The following is a 14,804-nucleotide window of genomic DNA, read 5'->3' as shown; positions in this document are numbered from 1 at the left end:
GCTGACGCAGGGGACATGGGTTCATGCCCCGGTCTGGGAAGATCCCACATGCCGTGAAGTGGCTGGGCCTGTGAGCCATGGCCACTGGGCCTGCGTGTCCGGAGCCTGTGCTCCGCAACGGGAGAGGCCACAACGGTGAGAGGCCCGCGTACTGCAGAAAAAAAAAAGAGTCCAGGCAAGAATGATATGAATTTGCATTCTAATACATAGATATAAAATCACCTAATGTCTTACAAGGCAAACTTATCAAATTGTAAAATACCCAAAGCAATAGTAAAAAGGACATCAAACAAAGGTACACACCCCCTGGAAAACCTGATAATCCCCAAGCTAGGTGGGCCTGCTCTACGTCAAAAGGACACCTAGTAATAACTTTTGCCTATTTCCAAGTTTTGGATAATTTTTCTTAACAGGGTCAAAAGTAAAGACTGGATTTGAATAATAGCTCTGCCACACTAGCTATGTATCCTTGGATAAGTAACTTATATAAAACTCAGTTTTCTTTTTTCACAGAACTAGAACAAAAAATTTCACAATTAGTATGGAAACACAAAAGACCCCGAACAGCCAAAGCAATCTTGAGAAAGAAAAACGGAGCTGGAAGAATCAGGCTCCCTGACTTCAGACTATACTACAAAGCTACAGTAATCAAGAGAGTATGGTACTGGCACAAAAAACAGAAAGATCAATGGAGCAGGATAGAAGGCCCAGAGATAAACCCATGCACATATGGACACCTTATCTTTGATAAAGGTGGCAGGAATGTACAGTGGAGAAAGGACAGCCTCTTCAATAAGTGGTGCTGGGAAAACTGGACAGGTACATGTAAAAGTATGAGATTAGATCACTCCCTAACACCATACACAAAAATAAGCTCAAAATGGATTAAAGGCCTAAATGTAAGGCCAGAAACTATCAAACTCTTAGAGGAAAACATAGGCAGAACACTCTATGGCATAAATCACAGCAAGATCCTTTCTGACCCACCTCCTAGAGAAATGGAAATAAAAACAAAAATAAACAAATGGGACCTAATGAAACTTCAAAGCTTTTGTACAGCAAAGGAAACCATAAAGAAGACCAAAAGACAACCCTCAGAATGGGAGAAAATATTTGCAAATGAAGCAACTGACAAAGGATTAATCTCCAAAATTTACAAGCAGCTCATGCACCTCAATAACAAAAAAACAAACAACCCAATCCAAACATGGGCAGAAGACCTAAATATATCTAAATATATCTTCTCCAAAGAAGATATACAGACTGCCAAAAAACACATGAAAGAATGCTCAACATCATTAATCATTAGAGAAATGCAAATCAAAACTACAATGAGATATCATCTCACACCAGTCAGAATGGCCATCATCAAAAAATCTAGAAACAATAAATGCTGGAGAGGGTGTGAACAAAAGGGAACACCCTTGCACTGCTGGTGGGAATGTGAATTGGTTCAGCCACTATGGAGAAGAGTATGGAGGTTCCTTAAAAAACTACAAATAGAACTACCATATGACCCAGCAATCCCACTACTGGGCATATGCCCTGAGAAAACCAAAATTCAAAAAGAGTCATGTACCAAAACGTTCATTGCAGTTCTATTTACAACAGCCCGGAGATGGAAACAACCTAAGTGCCCATCATCGGATGAATGGATAAAGAAGATGTGGCACATATATACAATGGAATATTACTCAGCCATAAAAAGAAACGAAATTGAGCTATTTGTAATGAGCTGGATAGACCTAGAGTCTGTCATACAGAGTGAAGTAAGTCAGAAAGAGAAAGACAAATACCGTATGCTAACACATATATATGGAATTTAAGAAAAAAAAATGTCATGAAGAACCTAGGGGTAAGACAGGAATAAAGACACAGACCTACTGGAGAACGGACTTGAGGATATGGGGAGGGGGAAGGGTGAGCTGTGACAGGGCGAGAGAGAGGCATGGACATATATACACTAACAAACGTAAGGTAGATGGCTAGTGGGAAGCAGCCGCATGGCACAGGGATATCGGCTATGGTGCTTTGTGACCGCCTGGAGGGGTGGGATAGGGAGGGTGGGAGGGAGGGAGACGCAAGAGGGAAGAGATATGGGAACATATGTGTATGTATAACTGATTCACTTTGTTATAAAGCAGAAACTAACACACCATTGTAAAGCAATTATACCCCAATAAAGATGTTATAAAAAACAACAACAACTCAGTTTTCTTATCTGTAAAAAGGGGATGGTAACCAGAAAAACTATTATTTTTTGAATTGAGGTAATATATATAAAGCAGTTAGTACAGCGCCTGGAAGGTGTCATGGAAAGCACTTAATAGATGTTAACACCCTCCACCAATTGTTTCACCTTGTTTATCTCATTTCCCATTACTTGACACCCCAGCCTTTTTGCACCATTCTAGCAAATATATTTACACACACATGCACACATTTCACTTAATTTGACTACAACATTCTTCACTTGTGCAACATCCTCTTTTAACCTTATTATTCAAAGGAAAAAATGTCCAGCATTCACTTATTTCATGGGTGATGAAACTTGCATTATTTCCACCAAACTTCACCTTGACGTATATAATACCTCCCCAGTTGTGTTTTAAAAATCCTAACCACAACCTATAAATCAGTAAGCACCGTCCAGTGCTGCAGTCCTACTTGGAGCATTCTACCTCATATGGCTCTCTCCTCCATTTCTTTCAGAGTTCTGCACAAATGTCCCTCTCTGAGTGAAATGACAATTCCTCCCCCTCTGCCCCAGCACTCCCTCTCTCCTTCCCTACTTAATTTTCACCATAGCTTTGTTTTTTTGTTTTGTTTTGGTTTTTGGTTTTGGCCGCACTTCACGGCATGCAGGATCTTATTTCCCCAACCAGGGATCGATCGAACCTGTGCCCCGTGCAGTGGAAGTGCTGAGTTTTAACCACTGGACCACCAGGGAAGTCCAATTTTCACCACAGCATTTAACTGCACTTGACATATTATTTGTCTGTGTTTTCCACCAGAATATAAGCTCCAAGGGAGCATAAGGGGACTGTCTGCTTTGTTCCCTGTTGTATCTCCTGTGCCTTGTAGATGCTCAATAGATAAATAATATTGGTAGACTAAACGTTAAGCGAAGGTTGTGCCCGTGATCTCCAACTGCCAAGAACATTGGTGTTTTTTTTTTTTTTTTTTTTGGTGCTTAAGCCCCTCAACCCACTTACAGCTTACAAAAAGAATATCCAGGTTTTGACATCCCTCCCTTTCTAGTGGATTCTATATCACTACAAAAGATGCTGAAAATTCACACTCTTGGTGCACAGGCATATTTTGATTGGCTCATAGAAAATGCTTAAAATTTTTAAGCTGGATGCCAACATTTTTGTTTTTGTTTTTGTTTTTTGGGGGTTTTTTGGCCGCACCACATGGCACGTGGCATCTTAGTTCCCCAACTAGGGATCAAACCCACGCCCCCTGCATTGGAAGTGCAGAGTCTTAACCACTGGACCGCCAGGGAAGTCCCGATGATGCCAACTTTTTCAATGGGCAAATTAATAAACAATTCTGGATTTCTGGATTCTCTTGATCAGATTTTTCAGAGAACAGTATTCTAGGAAGGCAACAATCTGCTGGAGCTAAGACAGAGCTATCTAGATCGCCAGAGTCCCCACCCGGTTCCTACGGCTTACTGCATTACCTATATTCCTGTAGGTATGAGTTGAAGACTTCTGATGTAAATCCTCTCCTATTGCCCTTTCATTACACTTGTTAGTACAGAATCCACTTACCTGCTGCTTAAACTACTGTGACAATCTAATTAATGTCCTTATCTCATCTTAGCCCTCAATTTCTAATCACCTCCCTACTCAAAAACTTTCACTGTTTATTTGTATCTATAGTTCAAATTATTTAGCTTTGCATTCCAGGCCCCCCTCATCCGGTCTTCCCCAGGAAATCTTTTCCAATTTTATATTGATTCCCCTTCAGCCCATCTTTCATGAACTATATTCATACACTTCCTTTTCCAGCTCCAATTCCCTCCCTGGTTCTGTTTATCTAACCTTCAAGGCCCAGGCACTCCATAAAGCATCCCCCAATTCCCATGCGCACACACCACCTCCCTAGACCTATCTGCCTACTCTGGCTGGACCTTCTGAATTCTCCATAACTTATCTGTTCCATTTTCTATACATTTTGTTACAACTTTCCAATCATGTACTTGCACAAGCACTTAATAGTTATTGAATAAATGAATTTATTCCATCTATAATAACTTTGTTCATACTGGAATTCTTTCAACACTTGTTTTGTCACTTGTGTTACGCTGGGACATGCATGAGGACAACACTGCCCCCAAAGGAGTGAAAATGGATTCCTGCAGAGAAGAGAGGGCAAAAAACCCTAGATATTAAAAAAAAGAAAAAAAAAAAAGGTTTCCGGCCCTCCAAAGGTCCGTGGAACATAAAGAGACATACAGTATATCAGTGTTATTACAACTTCATGGTTGGGATTAGAGGGGAAAATGTCTTTTTAAGGCTCCTGGAGAGGGGAAGACAACAATGAAAACAATTGAGAAACAGTATCCAGGGATCATGCCATTTGTTTCCTGTGTATTTGCTTGCCCCCCAAATTCCCAGAGAAGAGCGTGAGGACAGCAGTAAAGCAGAGTGATCAAAAGTGCAGGCTCTCGGGCTTCCCTGGTGGAGCAGTGCTTAAGAATCCGCCTGCCAACCCAGGGGACATGGGTTCGAGCCCTGGCCCGGGAAGATCCCACATGCTACGGAGCAACTAAGCCTGTGCACTACAATTACTGAGCCTGCACTCTAGAGCCTGCGAGTCACAACTACTGAGCCCATGTGCCTAGCTAGAGCCTGGGCTCCTCAACAAGAGAAGCCACCGCAATGAGAAGCCTGCTTGCCGCAATCAGAGGAAAGCCCACGAGCAGCAACAAAGACCCATGCAGCCAAAAATAAAAAATAAAAAGTGCAGGCTCTGGAATCAGACTGCCTGGATTTGTACGTGGGCTCTGATATTTCTTAGCTGGATAACACTGAGCAAGTTAATTAACCTCTCTGGACCTCAGGTTTCTCATCCCTAACATTACCTAATATCTCCTCCTAGGGTTGTAGTATTAGGTGAGGTCATACAGGAGAGCACACAGTAAGAGCTTAATAAATGACTATAAAATGTACATGTATAAAAATTTTTAAAAACGCACATGTACCCTAGGTGTTCACCACAAACGATTAATAAATTGATGCTGGTTGGCCTCAATAACAGGTGTATACAGGTGACTGGAACTGCCTCGCCAATCAGGCGGGAGCTGGAGGCTGCTCTGCAAGAGGTCTTTACACCTAGATTCCCTCATCTATAAAATGCGTGTACTGTACCAACCTCTCTTTTGGGATCTGCAGAACTGAAATATAATCATTTCACGTAATGTGCTTAAAGCGGCACTTCAAATATCGGCTAATATTAGCCCTACTGCAAGCCAAGCTCCTAGTAAAATCGGACTGGACAGCAGGACAGAGGTGGCCAGTTAGAGAAAACATCCTAAGACTGTTATAAAATTTCAAAAGCACCTACGGCCTGATTCACTTTCCCGAAACGGCTCCACGCAAGGGCCCTCCACTCGAGCTCGGCCCGGGGCCCAGTAGTACCTGAGTCGCCCCCCATGCTGGGACCCTGAGGACCAGACCCAGAATGCTCGCTGGGCGGCTGGCGTGGAACCGAGACGACGCCGGCCGAGGGTTCATGAGGTTCACGGTCCATCGTGTCGGACCCTGCACGCGGGTTTAGGGTGTGTGTGCGCGCAAGAAGGGGGGCGGGTCTCAGGGAAGGGAGAGGGGGCAGGCAGCTGTGACCGACACGGGGCGTCAGTCCAGGATCCGCGGGAAACCGGGAACTCGTCGCCTCAGTCCCACAGCCGCAGTACAATCCCCGCCGCGGCACATTAGGCGCGCCTGCACAACCCCTAAGGCACATGCGCACCGCTTTAGCGCCGCCGCGTCAGGGAACGCACAACCACACCCTCCCACCCGACCCGGGCTTCCTCTAGAAATCTTTACCCACGAGCCACCAGGCTCGCACGCCCTCTCTTTCTGCGCTTGCGCATGTCATAGTCCCGCCCCCAAATCCCGTGGACCTCTGCGAGATGCTATTTAAGTGTCTCTCGGTAGGCTTTCGGTCTCATTCTTCCACAGATTTCGGTAAGTGTGTGTGTGTAACTGCACTTTAAAAAAAAAAAAAATGACCACGAGAACGTGCCCGCGCCTTGGCCTCTCTCAGTTGCATGTATTGGGTTCGTGGGGCAGGGGAGGGAAAAACATGGCCATGGCATTGAGGCCTTGAAGCGACAGGGGCTTTGTGAAGGACAACATGGCGATGGGGGGCGGTGCCGACGGGCCTGTCTGTGATGAGAGTCTTTTCACAGACCTGTACTGAGCTCCGTGAGGATAAGAAACTCTGAGGAGACAGGCCTTGCACGGCCGACGCAGTCTTAGTTCCGGAAAACAAAGCGTTTACGAGATAGCCTAGTGCTGACCTGATGTTCTCTTGTCTTCAGGGTTCGGGCGCGCGTCGAGCCCTAAAGGATAGCAAACAGTTCTCGTTACAGTAAGTGCTCGTGGCGTGCCTTTACCACCTTTATTTTTTTGGTTTAATTGTTGGATATACGGAAGTCCACCGGGATGTGCTACGGGGATGATCTCAAAAGTTGAACTCTTGGGCTTCCCTGGTGGCACAGTGGTTGAGAGTCCGCCTGTCTATGCAGGGGACGTGGGTTCGTGCCCCGGTCCGGGAGGATCCCACATGCCGCGGAGCGGCTGGGCCCGTGAGCCATGGCCGCTGAAACTGCGCATCCGGAGCCTGTGCTCCGCAGCGGGAGAGGCCACAGCAGTGAAAGTCCCGCGTACCACAAAAAAAAAAAAAAAAAAAAAAAAAAAAAAAAAAAAAGTTGAACTCTCTCTTTCTGATGAATTAGTGGAGAAAACATAAAAATTCTGAGTAGCACTGTTTGTGGCCAATGTTTGGGCTCTTTAGCCCCGAGGTGTTAAGGGACTGACGTGGGACAGTTAGGCTACGAGACGTAAAAGTGAAGGGTGTTGTTTTTTTTTTTCCCAGATGTGGTTTAAATCAAAAGACCTTATGGGTGGGAGGATGGGACAAGACCTGTCCCTGTGTGGATCAAGCATTATGGCGATGCTCCAGGTGGGTATACGATGCTTTATGCAATTACGGGTAGGGGCACAGAATCTGGATGGGACTTGCTGCTTCAGATTGCGCTGGCCACTCCGTGATGAACGTAAAATGACAAGCATATGTCTGAACTCAAGTGATGTCATCTTACTCCTGAGAAGTGGGCCCCGAATACTCAAGGGCCTTGCATGGCTATTCTTAGATACATATAATGCCTCCCTTTTCTGTCTCCAGCATCTCATCACCAATCCCAAGGAATTCAGCTGCCTCCCAGGGTGAATGCAGGTAATTTTGCAAATGGAGGGGTTAGGGTGTAGTCTGTCTGGTGTTCCCCACAACCAGGAGAGCAAATGGTCAGTGGAGCAGTGTTGCCTTTTTGCTCCTTCCAGCTTGTTCCTCTTGGAATGATTTTCCTGGGGAGGGAGATGGCAGCCCAGCAAGCGGCACAGTTGGTTCTTGTGATGGTGTGCTCTTCCCTCACCCACATGTCACTGTCAGATGATTTGAAAACGCTGACTCTGTGAGGTACGACATTTAATAGCATGTTAGAGTTCTGATGGCAGTTTCTGTTAATGAAGAAATTTTATTCCATCCTAGTGTTTTGAAATAACCATTTGCTGCCCTTTTGCAGGTTGTCCTCATGGTGATGTATACATCTGTCTTACAGTGAGTTACTTTTCCCAATGTTGTAAGTTAGGTTATATGTGAGCCTTGATGACTCTCTGGGCTGGAGGGGGGGGCGGTGTTGTTGTAAAAGCCCTGATTGATCCGTGTAACTTTTTGGTTTCTTTTGTTCCTTATAGTGATGTTTCTTGATCTTTTATCTTTCTTTTTTTTTAATATTTACTTCTTTATTTGGCTGTGTCGGGTCCTAGTTGTGGCACGCAGGCTCTAGAGCCCTCGGGCTTAGTTGCCCCGCGGCATGTGGGATGTCAGTTCCCCTACCAGGGATCAAACCATTGTCCCCTGCATTGGAAGGCAGAGTCTCAACACTGGACCACCAGGGAAGTCCCTTATTTTATTTTTCTTGATTTCCTAGATGCCTCTTGATCTGCTCAGGGTGAAACTCCTGGAAAGAGTTGAGAATCGTGAGTACTTGTAACCTTTCTGGTTGTAGCTTGTTTCCAGTGCCAGTGAGGAGAGCAAGCATTCTGTCTTACGCCTGTTCTAGCCCCAGAGCCAGTAATGGTGAACCCACTGGGGCTAACGGGGAGAGGGGATGAAAGCTTGTTCCATAAGGAAGTGTCTGGGGTGCAGCAAATGCCCGCGGATATCACTTGCTTAGCTTTTCTTGGTTTATCCATTAACCCCAGCTGGAATAATTCTGGCTGTGTTGCTAATTACATGACGTTCTCATTCAGGAGCAGCTTGTTCCTTATTCCTGTACTACTCCTGGAAAGCCTCCCGAGTTGAAAGGTTAGTTGATTAATGTCTGTATGGCATATATCACCAAGTAAGCAGTTTCTATGATGAATCAGACTAGCTCACTATGACTTAAATGATGAGAAGACCTGAACACCTGAGAAACCGGAGAAGACAGCAGTGGGATACTGTCTGTAAGGAGCTTGTATCACTCACAGCTTTATCCTTCCCTAGGTACCATTGCCAGTTACCTGCTTGTTTGCTCAAAGGTGAGTGTTTTTCATATGCGTTGGTGCATACAGTGTATCGAGTAGGAAAAAATGCCTTTTTCGGCATGTCTGTGTGATGACTTACATGGAATCTCGTTCGGCTGACGATTTGCTGTTGAGACTCGGAAATCTGATTTTCTAGGAACCATAGCTTAGGTGGGAACAACTTTTAATGCAGGAATTAAGCTTACTGATTCAGTCTTGTTTTTGTTTTAGGTCCAATTCCTTGTCTGGAGCCTGAGAATGAATTGAGGTAAATCTGTCATCTGTGGCTACTATATAGAATTTGCCAGGGTTTTTTGTGGCACTTTGGATAGCTGTGCAGACATTACTTGTTTAATCCAAAGTTTGTCTTTGGCCATTTGTGAACCACCTGTGACAGATTTCCACTCACCAGTGATGAGTTCAGTACCGCCCCAGTCTGATCACTATGACTGAAAGGTATTTTCTGAGCTGTGAGTTTGCCTTGGAGTGAAAGGTGACAATAGTGGGAAGTTGGGTGGGCTTTATAGCCAATAGGAAGCTTTGTGGACTAGGTGGTGGTTTCTATCAAAATGTCTGTTGAGACCTACATAGATGTGCCTTTTGTCTCGGGGTGGTTTAGAGGCTTAGTTCCCAATCGTTCTTTCGCAGGGGAAAGGAGTAAGCCATATTTCTGTTCAACTCCAGTCTGAAGTTAAGAGGTGAGTAAATGTAAACACAAGGTGGGTCAAGTTAAAATTTCCCAGTGAAGAAATATTCACATGTCTTACTTCCTGTCCTAGTCCCAGAGCCTGTAAAGGTGAACCCACTGGGGCTGGCTGGGGGAGAAGAGGAAAGCTTGTTCCAGAAGGAACTGTCTGAGGGATCATAAGAATTTCTAAACAAGGCAAAGGAGGGAATAAATTACTGGTTGAAAATCGGTTGTGTTTTTTTTTTCCTTCAGGTCTGAAGAAAGAACAAAGCACACATAATGGTAAGTATCTATTCATGTACTTACGTTACATATTTAATAGACTAACCATGATAAATAGAAAAGTATCTGGAAGCAGTCCTTTTAATGTTAGCTGGTTTAAAGGATAGCCCTTCTAAACCCATGTGGTATATACTTTTCCGTATGGTAAGAAAACTCAACTTTTTTTTTTTTCTCTACAGGAGTCCAACTCTCAAAGGATATCAAAAATGGAATTTTCTTATACAACCTACCTGTTCAAATTAGCATACAATCATTTTAGCCTTTCTAAATAAAACTTTTTGTTTTTTTAAACCTTCACTGATTCCTGTGTTTGAGTGGGTCTAGCTGGACAGAAGGAGATAATCCCAGAAATATTGTTACTGGCTTTACCCTGTTTAAGCTTGGCAGTTTGCCTAATGCGGAATTGTCTAACCCAGGGAGCCTCCTTACACCTTTAAGGAGTTTTTCCTTCTCTCTGTACTTAGCTGAGGAGTTCTATATGAATGTTTGCTGGGTTTGGGTGACCCTTTAACCTTTAGCTGTGCCCTAAAACTTTATACTAGACTTTTCTCAATAAAATACGTTTTGTGTCAGGAGTATAGTAAAGTAAAAGGCAATTTAACTGAAAGAAAATGCATTTTTGCTAATTAAATCGTAGTCATACAGTAATAAGAATGGTCAACATAGTAATTATAGCCACAAGAATGAAAGGGTTGGTCCAAGTAAGAGAAGGCACACCGAGGAAGCCTGGGGAAGCACCTGTATTTAAAGGTGGGAGGAACAGCAGAGGACAAACTGAGAATGAGGCACTGCAAGCAGTAAGAGAGCCTGCAGTGCTGACCTGTAAACCCGAGGGAAGAGAGCACCATGAGAGGTGTTTGGTAGATGATGAAGCCTTCCTCAAGCAATATTTTCACCATGTGGCAAATAGGAATTCAAATTAAGGCCCAGTTACTTAAGAGATGAAAGAACTGAGTCTGGGACAATCTGGAGAAATGGGGGAGAGCTCCAAAATGAGGGGGACCCTCATAGTCCTTCCATACAATGACGACTCAGTCTATATTTCTAGCCTGGACTTCTGCAACCTGCCCCTGACCTGATAACCAGTCAGACATTCAGACCTTGATTCCGTGTCGTTCCTCTCCAGACTCCCCACTTCAGTAAGTGTCAGCAGTGCCAACATGTTGCTCCATCCCAAACATAGCAGTGTACTTGCTGGGAGAGCCAAGGCCGTGCTCTTGCTTTTGCTGACTGATGTTTGGTTACATTCTAGAGGAAGAGGAGGAGGCAGAATGAGAGCCAACAAACAAGGTTATTTGAAATAGCAGAGTGGTTCTCAACCAGGTGTGATTTTGCCCCCTGGGGAACATTAAAAAATGTCTGGAAAAAAACAACAAAAAAAAATGGAGACACTTCTGGTTGTCACAGTTTTTTGTGGGGGGTGGTGGGTAGGCTATACTATCTAGTGGGTAGAGGCCAAGGATGCTGCTAAACACCCTACAATTAATAGGACAGCCCCAACTCCCCAAACAAAATGTCAATAGTGCTGAGTTTTCAGGCACCCTGAGATAAATGCTGACAAAGAATAGGAGTCGGGCTTCCCTGGTGGCGCAGTGGTTTAAGAATCCTCCTGCCAATGCAGGGGACACGGGTTCAAGTCCTGGTCCGGATGCCACGGAGCAAGTAAGCCCGTGAGCCTAGAGCCCGTGCTCAGCAACAAGAGAAGCCACCACAATGAGAAGCCCGAGCACGGCAACGGCAACGGCAACAAAAAGTAGCCCCTGCTCGCCACAACTAGAGAAAGCCCGTGCGCCGAAACGAAGACCCAACGCAGCCAAAAAAAAAAAGAAGCTTGATCCCTGGTTGGGGAGCTATACTATCACATGCCTTGCGGCCAAAAAACCAAAACATAAAACAAGCAATATTGTAACATTCAATAAAGACTTTAAAAAGTGGTCCACATGGGCTTCCCATGGTGGCGCAGTGGTTGAGAGTCCGCCTGGCGATGCAGGGGATTCGTGCCCCGGTCCGGGAAGATCCCACATGCCGCGGAGCGGCTGGGCCCGTGAGCCATGGCCGCTGAGCCTGCGCGTCCGGAGCCTGTGCTCCGCAACGGGAGAGGCCGCAACAGTGAGAGGCCCGCGTACCGAAAAAAATAAAAAATAAAAAAATGAAAAATGGTCCACGTCAAAAAATCTTTCTTTTTAAAATTTATTTATTTTTGGCTGCATTGGGTTTTAATTGCTGCGTGTGGGCCTTCTCTAGTTGCGGCGAGCGGGGGCTACTCTTCATTGTGGTGCCTGGGCTCCTCATGCGGTGGCTTCTTGTTGTGGAGCACGGGCTCTAGGCACACGGGCTTCAGTAGTTGTGGCATGCGGGCTCAGTAGTTGTGTCTCGGGCTCTAGAGCTCAGGCTCAGTAGTTGTGGCTCATGGGCTTAGTTGCTCCGCGGCATGTGGGATCTTCCCAGACCAGGGCTCGAACCTGTGTCCCCTGCATTGGCAGGCGGATTCTTAACCACTGCGCCACCAGGGAAGTCCACGTCAAAAAAATCTTAAAAAAAAAAATTACATCACCTAACCTGCTGTGCCTCGGTTTCTCCATCTGTAAAAGAGGGAAGATGATAGTACTACTTATTCTATTAATGTTGTTAATACATATAAAGCACCTGGAATCGTGCATGAAACCATAGACTAGTCAGGCTGGGAATCAGTCATCACCAGGTGACGGATGGGAGGGAAAGCCAGGGCACTGGATAAGATCATTTCAGCAGAGAGTGTAAATAGGAGCAGAAATTTTGAATTCCTAGGAGCCAGGGAGCTAATACAAATCAGCAAAGAGGGTAGGGTTGGTGATCAAGAGGTCAGCTGGTCCCTCTTTTCTGGCCCGACTCCAACCCAGAGTTGCCACAAGGGGATGTAGGCCCAGAGGAGCCAGTCTTAAGTCCGGGAGCCGAGGCTATCTCTCTGTGGGCCTGCCTACAGGGCCTTCCAGAACCTCCAGATCCTGTTCCTCCAGTTGATGTGGCCTCTTTTTAGGTGTTTGGATGCCTTCAGACAGGTCCTCCTATCTTTTTTGGGCTGTGGTTGTTAACTTGTAGGTTAGTGAACAGGCTTTAGGGGGCTCTAAGAATCTCCTCAGAAATTGTATGCAAAATTGTATAAGGCAACTATGCATTTATTTGGGAAAAGCTTCAACAGATTCTCAGAAGCGTTGGGTGATACAATAAAAATTAAACACCTCTTCAGACTGACTAAGCATTTCTTCAACCTGCTTCATATTATGTTGGTTTTTAAGTTTATAACATCTTCCTCTCAAGAGCACCAAAAAAAAGTCTAAAATTGTTCAATTAATTTATAAATATGGGGGTTCCCTGGCGGTCCAGTGGTTAAGACTCTGAGCCTCCACTGTAGGTGCGGCCAAAAAAAAAAAAAGAGTTAAAAGGGGGTTGTAAATTGGGGAGAGTTGTTGTTATAAACCTTTGAACACTACTTGACAATTTATACCATTTTCATGAAAATAAAACATTAACTTACAAAATTTAAATGCACCCATATGGAAAGAATATTCCCTTGGCCTTGCTTTGCTTGTTATCAAAGCCAGTGGCTCTTTGTGACTTCTTCCACTTCTCTCCATCTCTGCCACCACAGCCACCCCAACCCCACCCCCTAAGCCACTTTCATCTCTTGCCTGGAGGATCACAGGAGCCTTCTCTCACTTTTCCCCAGTAAACCTTAAACATCATGAAGGCAAGGTCCATGTCTGATTTTGCTCATCATTGTAGGGTATCTGCTCAAAAAGCATAAACAAATGGACAAATGGCCTCTCAGTGAATAAACAGATCTCCAAGTTCCTGGGGAGTCCCCACTATCAGCCTCCTGTACCCACGCAGCAAGAGGCGGGGGTCACAGTAGAAGAGAGTGACAGAGCTCTCCCCACTTGCCTTTGCTTCAGAGGAGGACCTGACAGCTGAGACCCGACAGGGAAAAGCCCGCTGAGAGATCTGTGCATTCAGGATGCTTGGCTGCAGCCTGCCTGGACAGACTGAAGCCTGCTCCACCAGGGGGCTGTGGCCTGCCCCAGGTTGGGTCTTGCAGAATTTAGAGAAGGTTAGAATTGAAAGAAATTGAATTTTGCTTTTGCTTCTGTATTAGTTGTTTGTTTTGTTTTGTTTTGTTTTTTATTGCTGCTGTAACAAGTTACCACAAACTTGGTGGCTTAAAACAAAAAAATATATTATCTTACAGTTTTGGAGGTCAGAAGTCCTAAATGGGTCTCAATGGGCTAAAATCAAGGTGTGTTAACAGGGCTGCATTTCTTTCTAGAGGCTCCAAGGGAGAATGTTTTCCTGCCTTTTCTAGCTTCTAGAGGCCACCTCCATTCCTTGACTGATGACTCCCTTCCATCTTCAAAGCCAATGATGGCTCATCAGATCATCACTCTGACACTGAGTCTCCTGTCTCCCTCTGTGATCTTTGTGATTACGTACATGGAGCCCACCAGATAATCCAGAATGATCTCTCCTTCTCAAAACTCTTAATTTAACCATATCTGCAAAGTACACTTTGCCTGCCATGTAAGGTAACATAATGAGAGATTCTACGAATTAGGACATGGGCATGTAGGGGCATTATTCTGCCTACCACATACCCTTAATTTGGCCCCTCCCTGGAGATTCTGGATTTATTTTGGGAGCTTGTAGAAACTGCTTCTGTTTATTCACAGGGACACATTGTAAGAAACCATATTCTCTAAAATCATAGATTATCAGACTTTGCTAGTTGAAATCATATCAGTGAGAATAGAACATCCCACTCTTGCCTGAAGGATCTCAGCCAGGCCGGTCACTTTGACACATAAACAGCTGTAGAGCTCAGTTAAGGGAGTTTCGAACAGAACGTTCCGCGTTCAGATTAACACAGTTTCCAAGCAAACAGGACTTCAAGTCCCGTTCTCAGCCAGAGTCTGATATTAATCCCTTTCATACAGCTGGGCTATGCTGTGAGCCTCTAAAGTACCAATTCTTTTAAATTTGACCTACATTGCCTCACC

At 44.9% G+C, this 14,804-nt stretch overlaps 1 protein-coding gene and 8 non-coding genes across 9 annotated transcripts in view; 8 read left to right on the top strand and 1 right to left on the bottom strand.

The window, feature by feature from the left end:
• Positions 1-5,945, bottom strand: part of SLC3A2 (solute carrier family 3 member 2) — a 47,529-nt gene extending 41,584 nt beyond the window's left edge. The window contains exon 1 of the mRNA XM_065881661.1: positions 5,652-5,945. Coding sequence (XP_065737733.1) covers positions 5,652-5,763 — 112 coding nt within the window. The 5' untranslated portion in view covers positions 5,764-5,945. The remainder of the gene's footprint in view (positions 1-5,651) is intronic.
• Positions 5,946-6,936: 991 nt separating this feature from the next.
• On the top strand, positions 6,937-6,996 carry LOC136127740 (small nucleolar RNA SNORD26). Its single transcript, XR_010656190.1, has one exon. It is a non-coding gene; the product is annotated as a small nucleolar RNA SNORD26 (small nucleolar RNA).
• A 284-nt stretch (positions 6,997-7,280) lies between these two features.
• LOC136127739 (small nucleolar RNA SNORD27) lies at positions 7,281-7,350 on the top strand. Its single transcript, XR_010656189.1, has one exon. It is a non-coding gene; the product is annotated as a small nucleolar RNA SNORD27 (small nucleolar RNA).
• A 331-nt stretch (positions 7,351-7,681) lies between these two features.
• Positions 7,682-7,750, top strand: LOC136127738 (small nucleolar RNA SNORD28). Its single transcript, XR_010656188.1, has one exon. It is a non-coding gene; the product is annotated as a small nucleolar RNA SNORD28 (small nucleolar RNA).
• Positions 7,751-8,316: 566 nt separating this feature from the next.
• LOC136127747 (small nucleolar RNA SNORD22) lies at positions 8,317-8,443 on the top strand. Its single transcript, XR_010656195.1, has one exon. It is a non-coding gene; the product is annotated as a small nucleolar RNA SNORD22 (small nucleolar RNA).
• A 206-nt stretch (positions 8,444-8,649) lies between these two features.
• Positions 8,650-8,716, top strand: LOC136127737 (small nucleolar RNA SNORD29). The gene has a single exon (XR_010656187.1). It is a non-coding gene; the product is annotated as a small nucleolar RNA SNORD29 (small nucleolar RNA).
• A 172-nt stretch (positions 8,717-8,888) lies between these two features.
• LOC136127741 (small nucleolar RNA SNORD30) lies at positions 8,889-8,958 on the top strand. Its single transcript, XR_010656191.1, has one exon. It is a non-coding gene; the product is annotated as a small nucleolar RNA SNORD30 (small nucleolar RNA).
• A 250-nt stretch (positions 8,959-9,208) lies between these two features.
• Positions 9,209-9,277, top strand: LOC136127743 (small nucleolar RNA SNORD31). Its single transcript, XR_010656193.1, has one exon. It is a non-coding gene; the product is annotated as a small nucleolar RNA SNORD31 (small nucleolar RNA).
• A 264-nt stretch (positions 9,278-9,541) lies between these two features.
• Positions 9,542-9,667, top strand: LOC136127746 (small nucleolar RNA SNORD22). Its single transcript, XR_010656194.1, has one exon. It is a non-coding gene; the product is annotated as a small nucleolar RNA SNORD22 (small nucleolar RNA).
• Positions 9,668-14,804: the final 5,137 nt, after the last annotated feature.

Source organism: Phocoena phocoena, chromosome 8 (genome assembly GCF_963924675.1).
Source record: "Phocoena phocoena chromosome 8, mPhoPho1.1, whole genome shotgun sequence".
Classification (NCBI taxonomy): Eukaryota; Metazoa; Chordata; class Mammalia; order Artiodactyla; family Phocoenidae; genus Phocoena; species Phocoena phocoena.
Note: the sequence above shows the minus strand (reverse complement) of the source record. Positions and strands in the feature narration are given on the sequence as shown.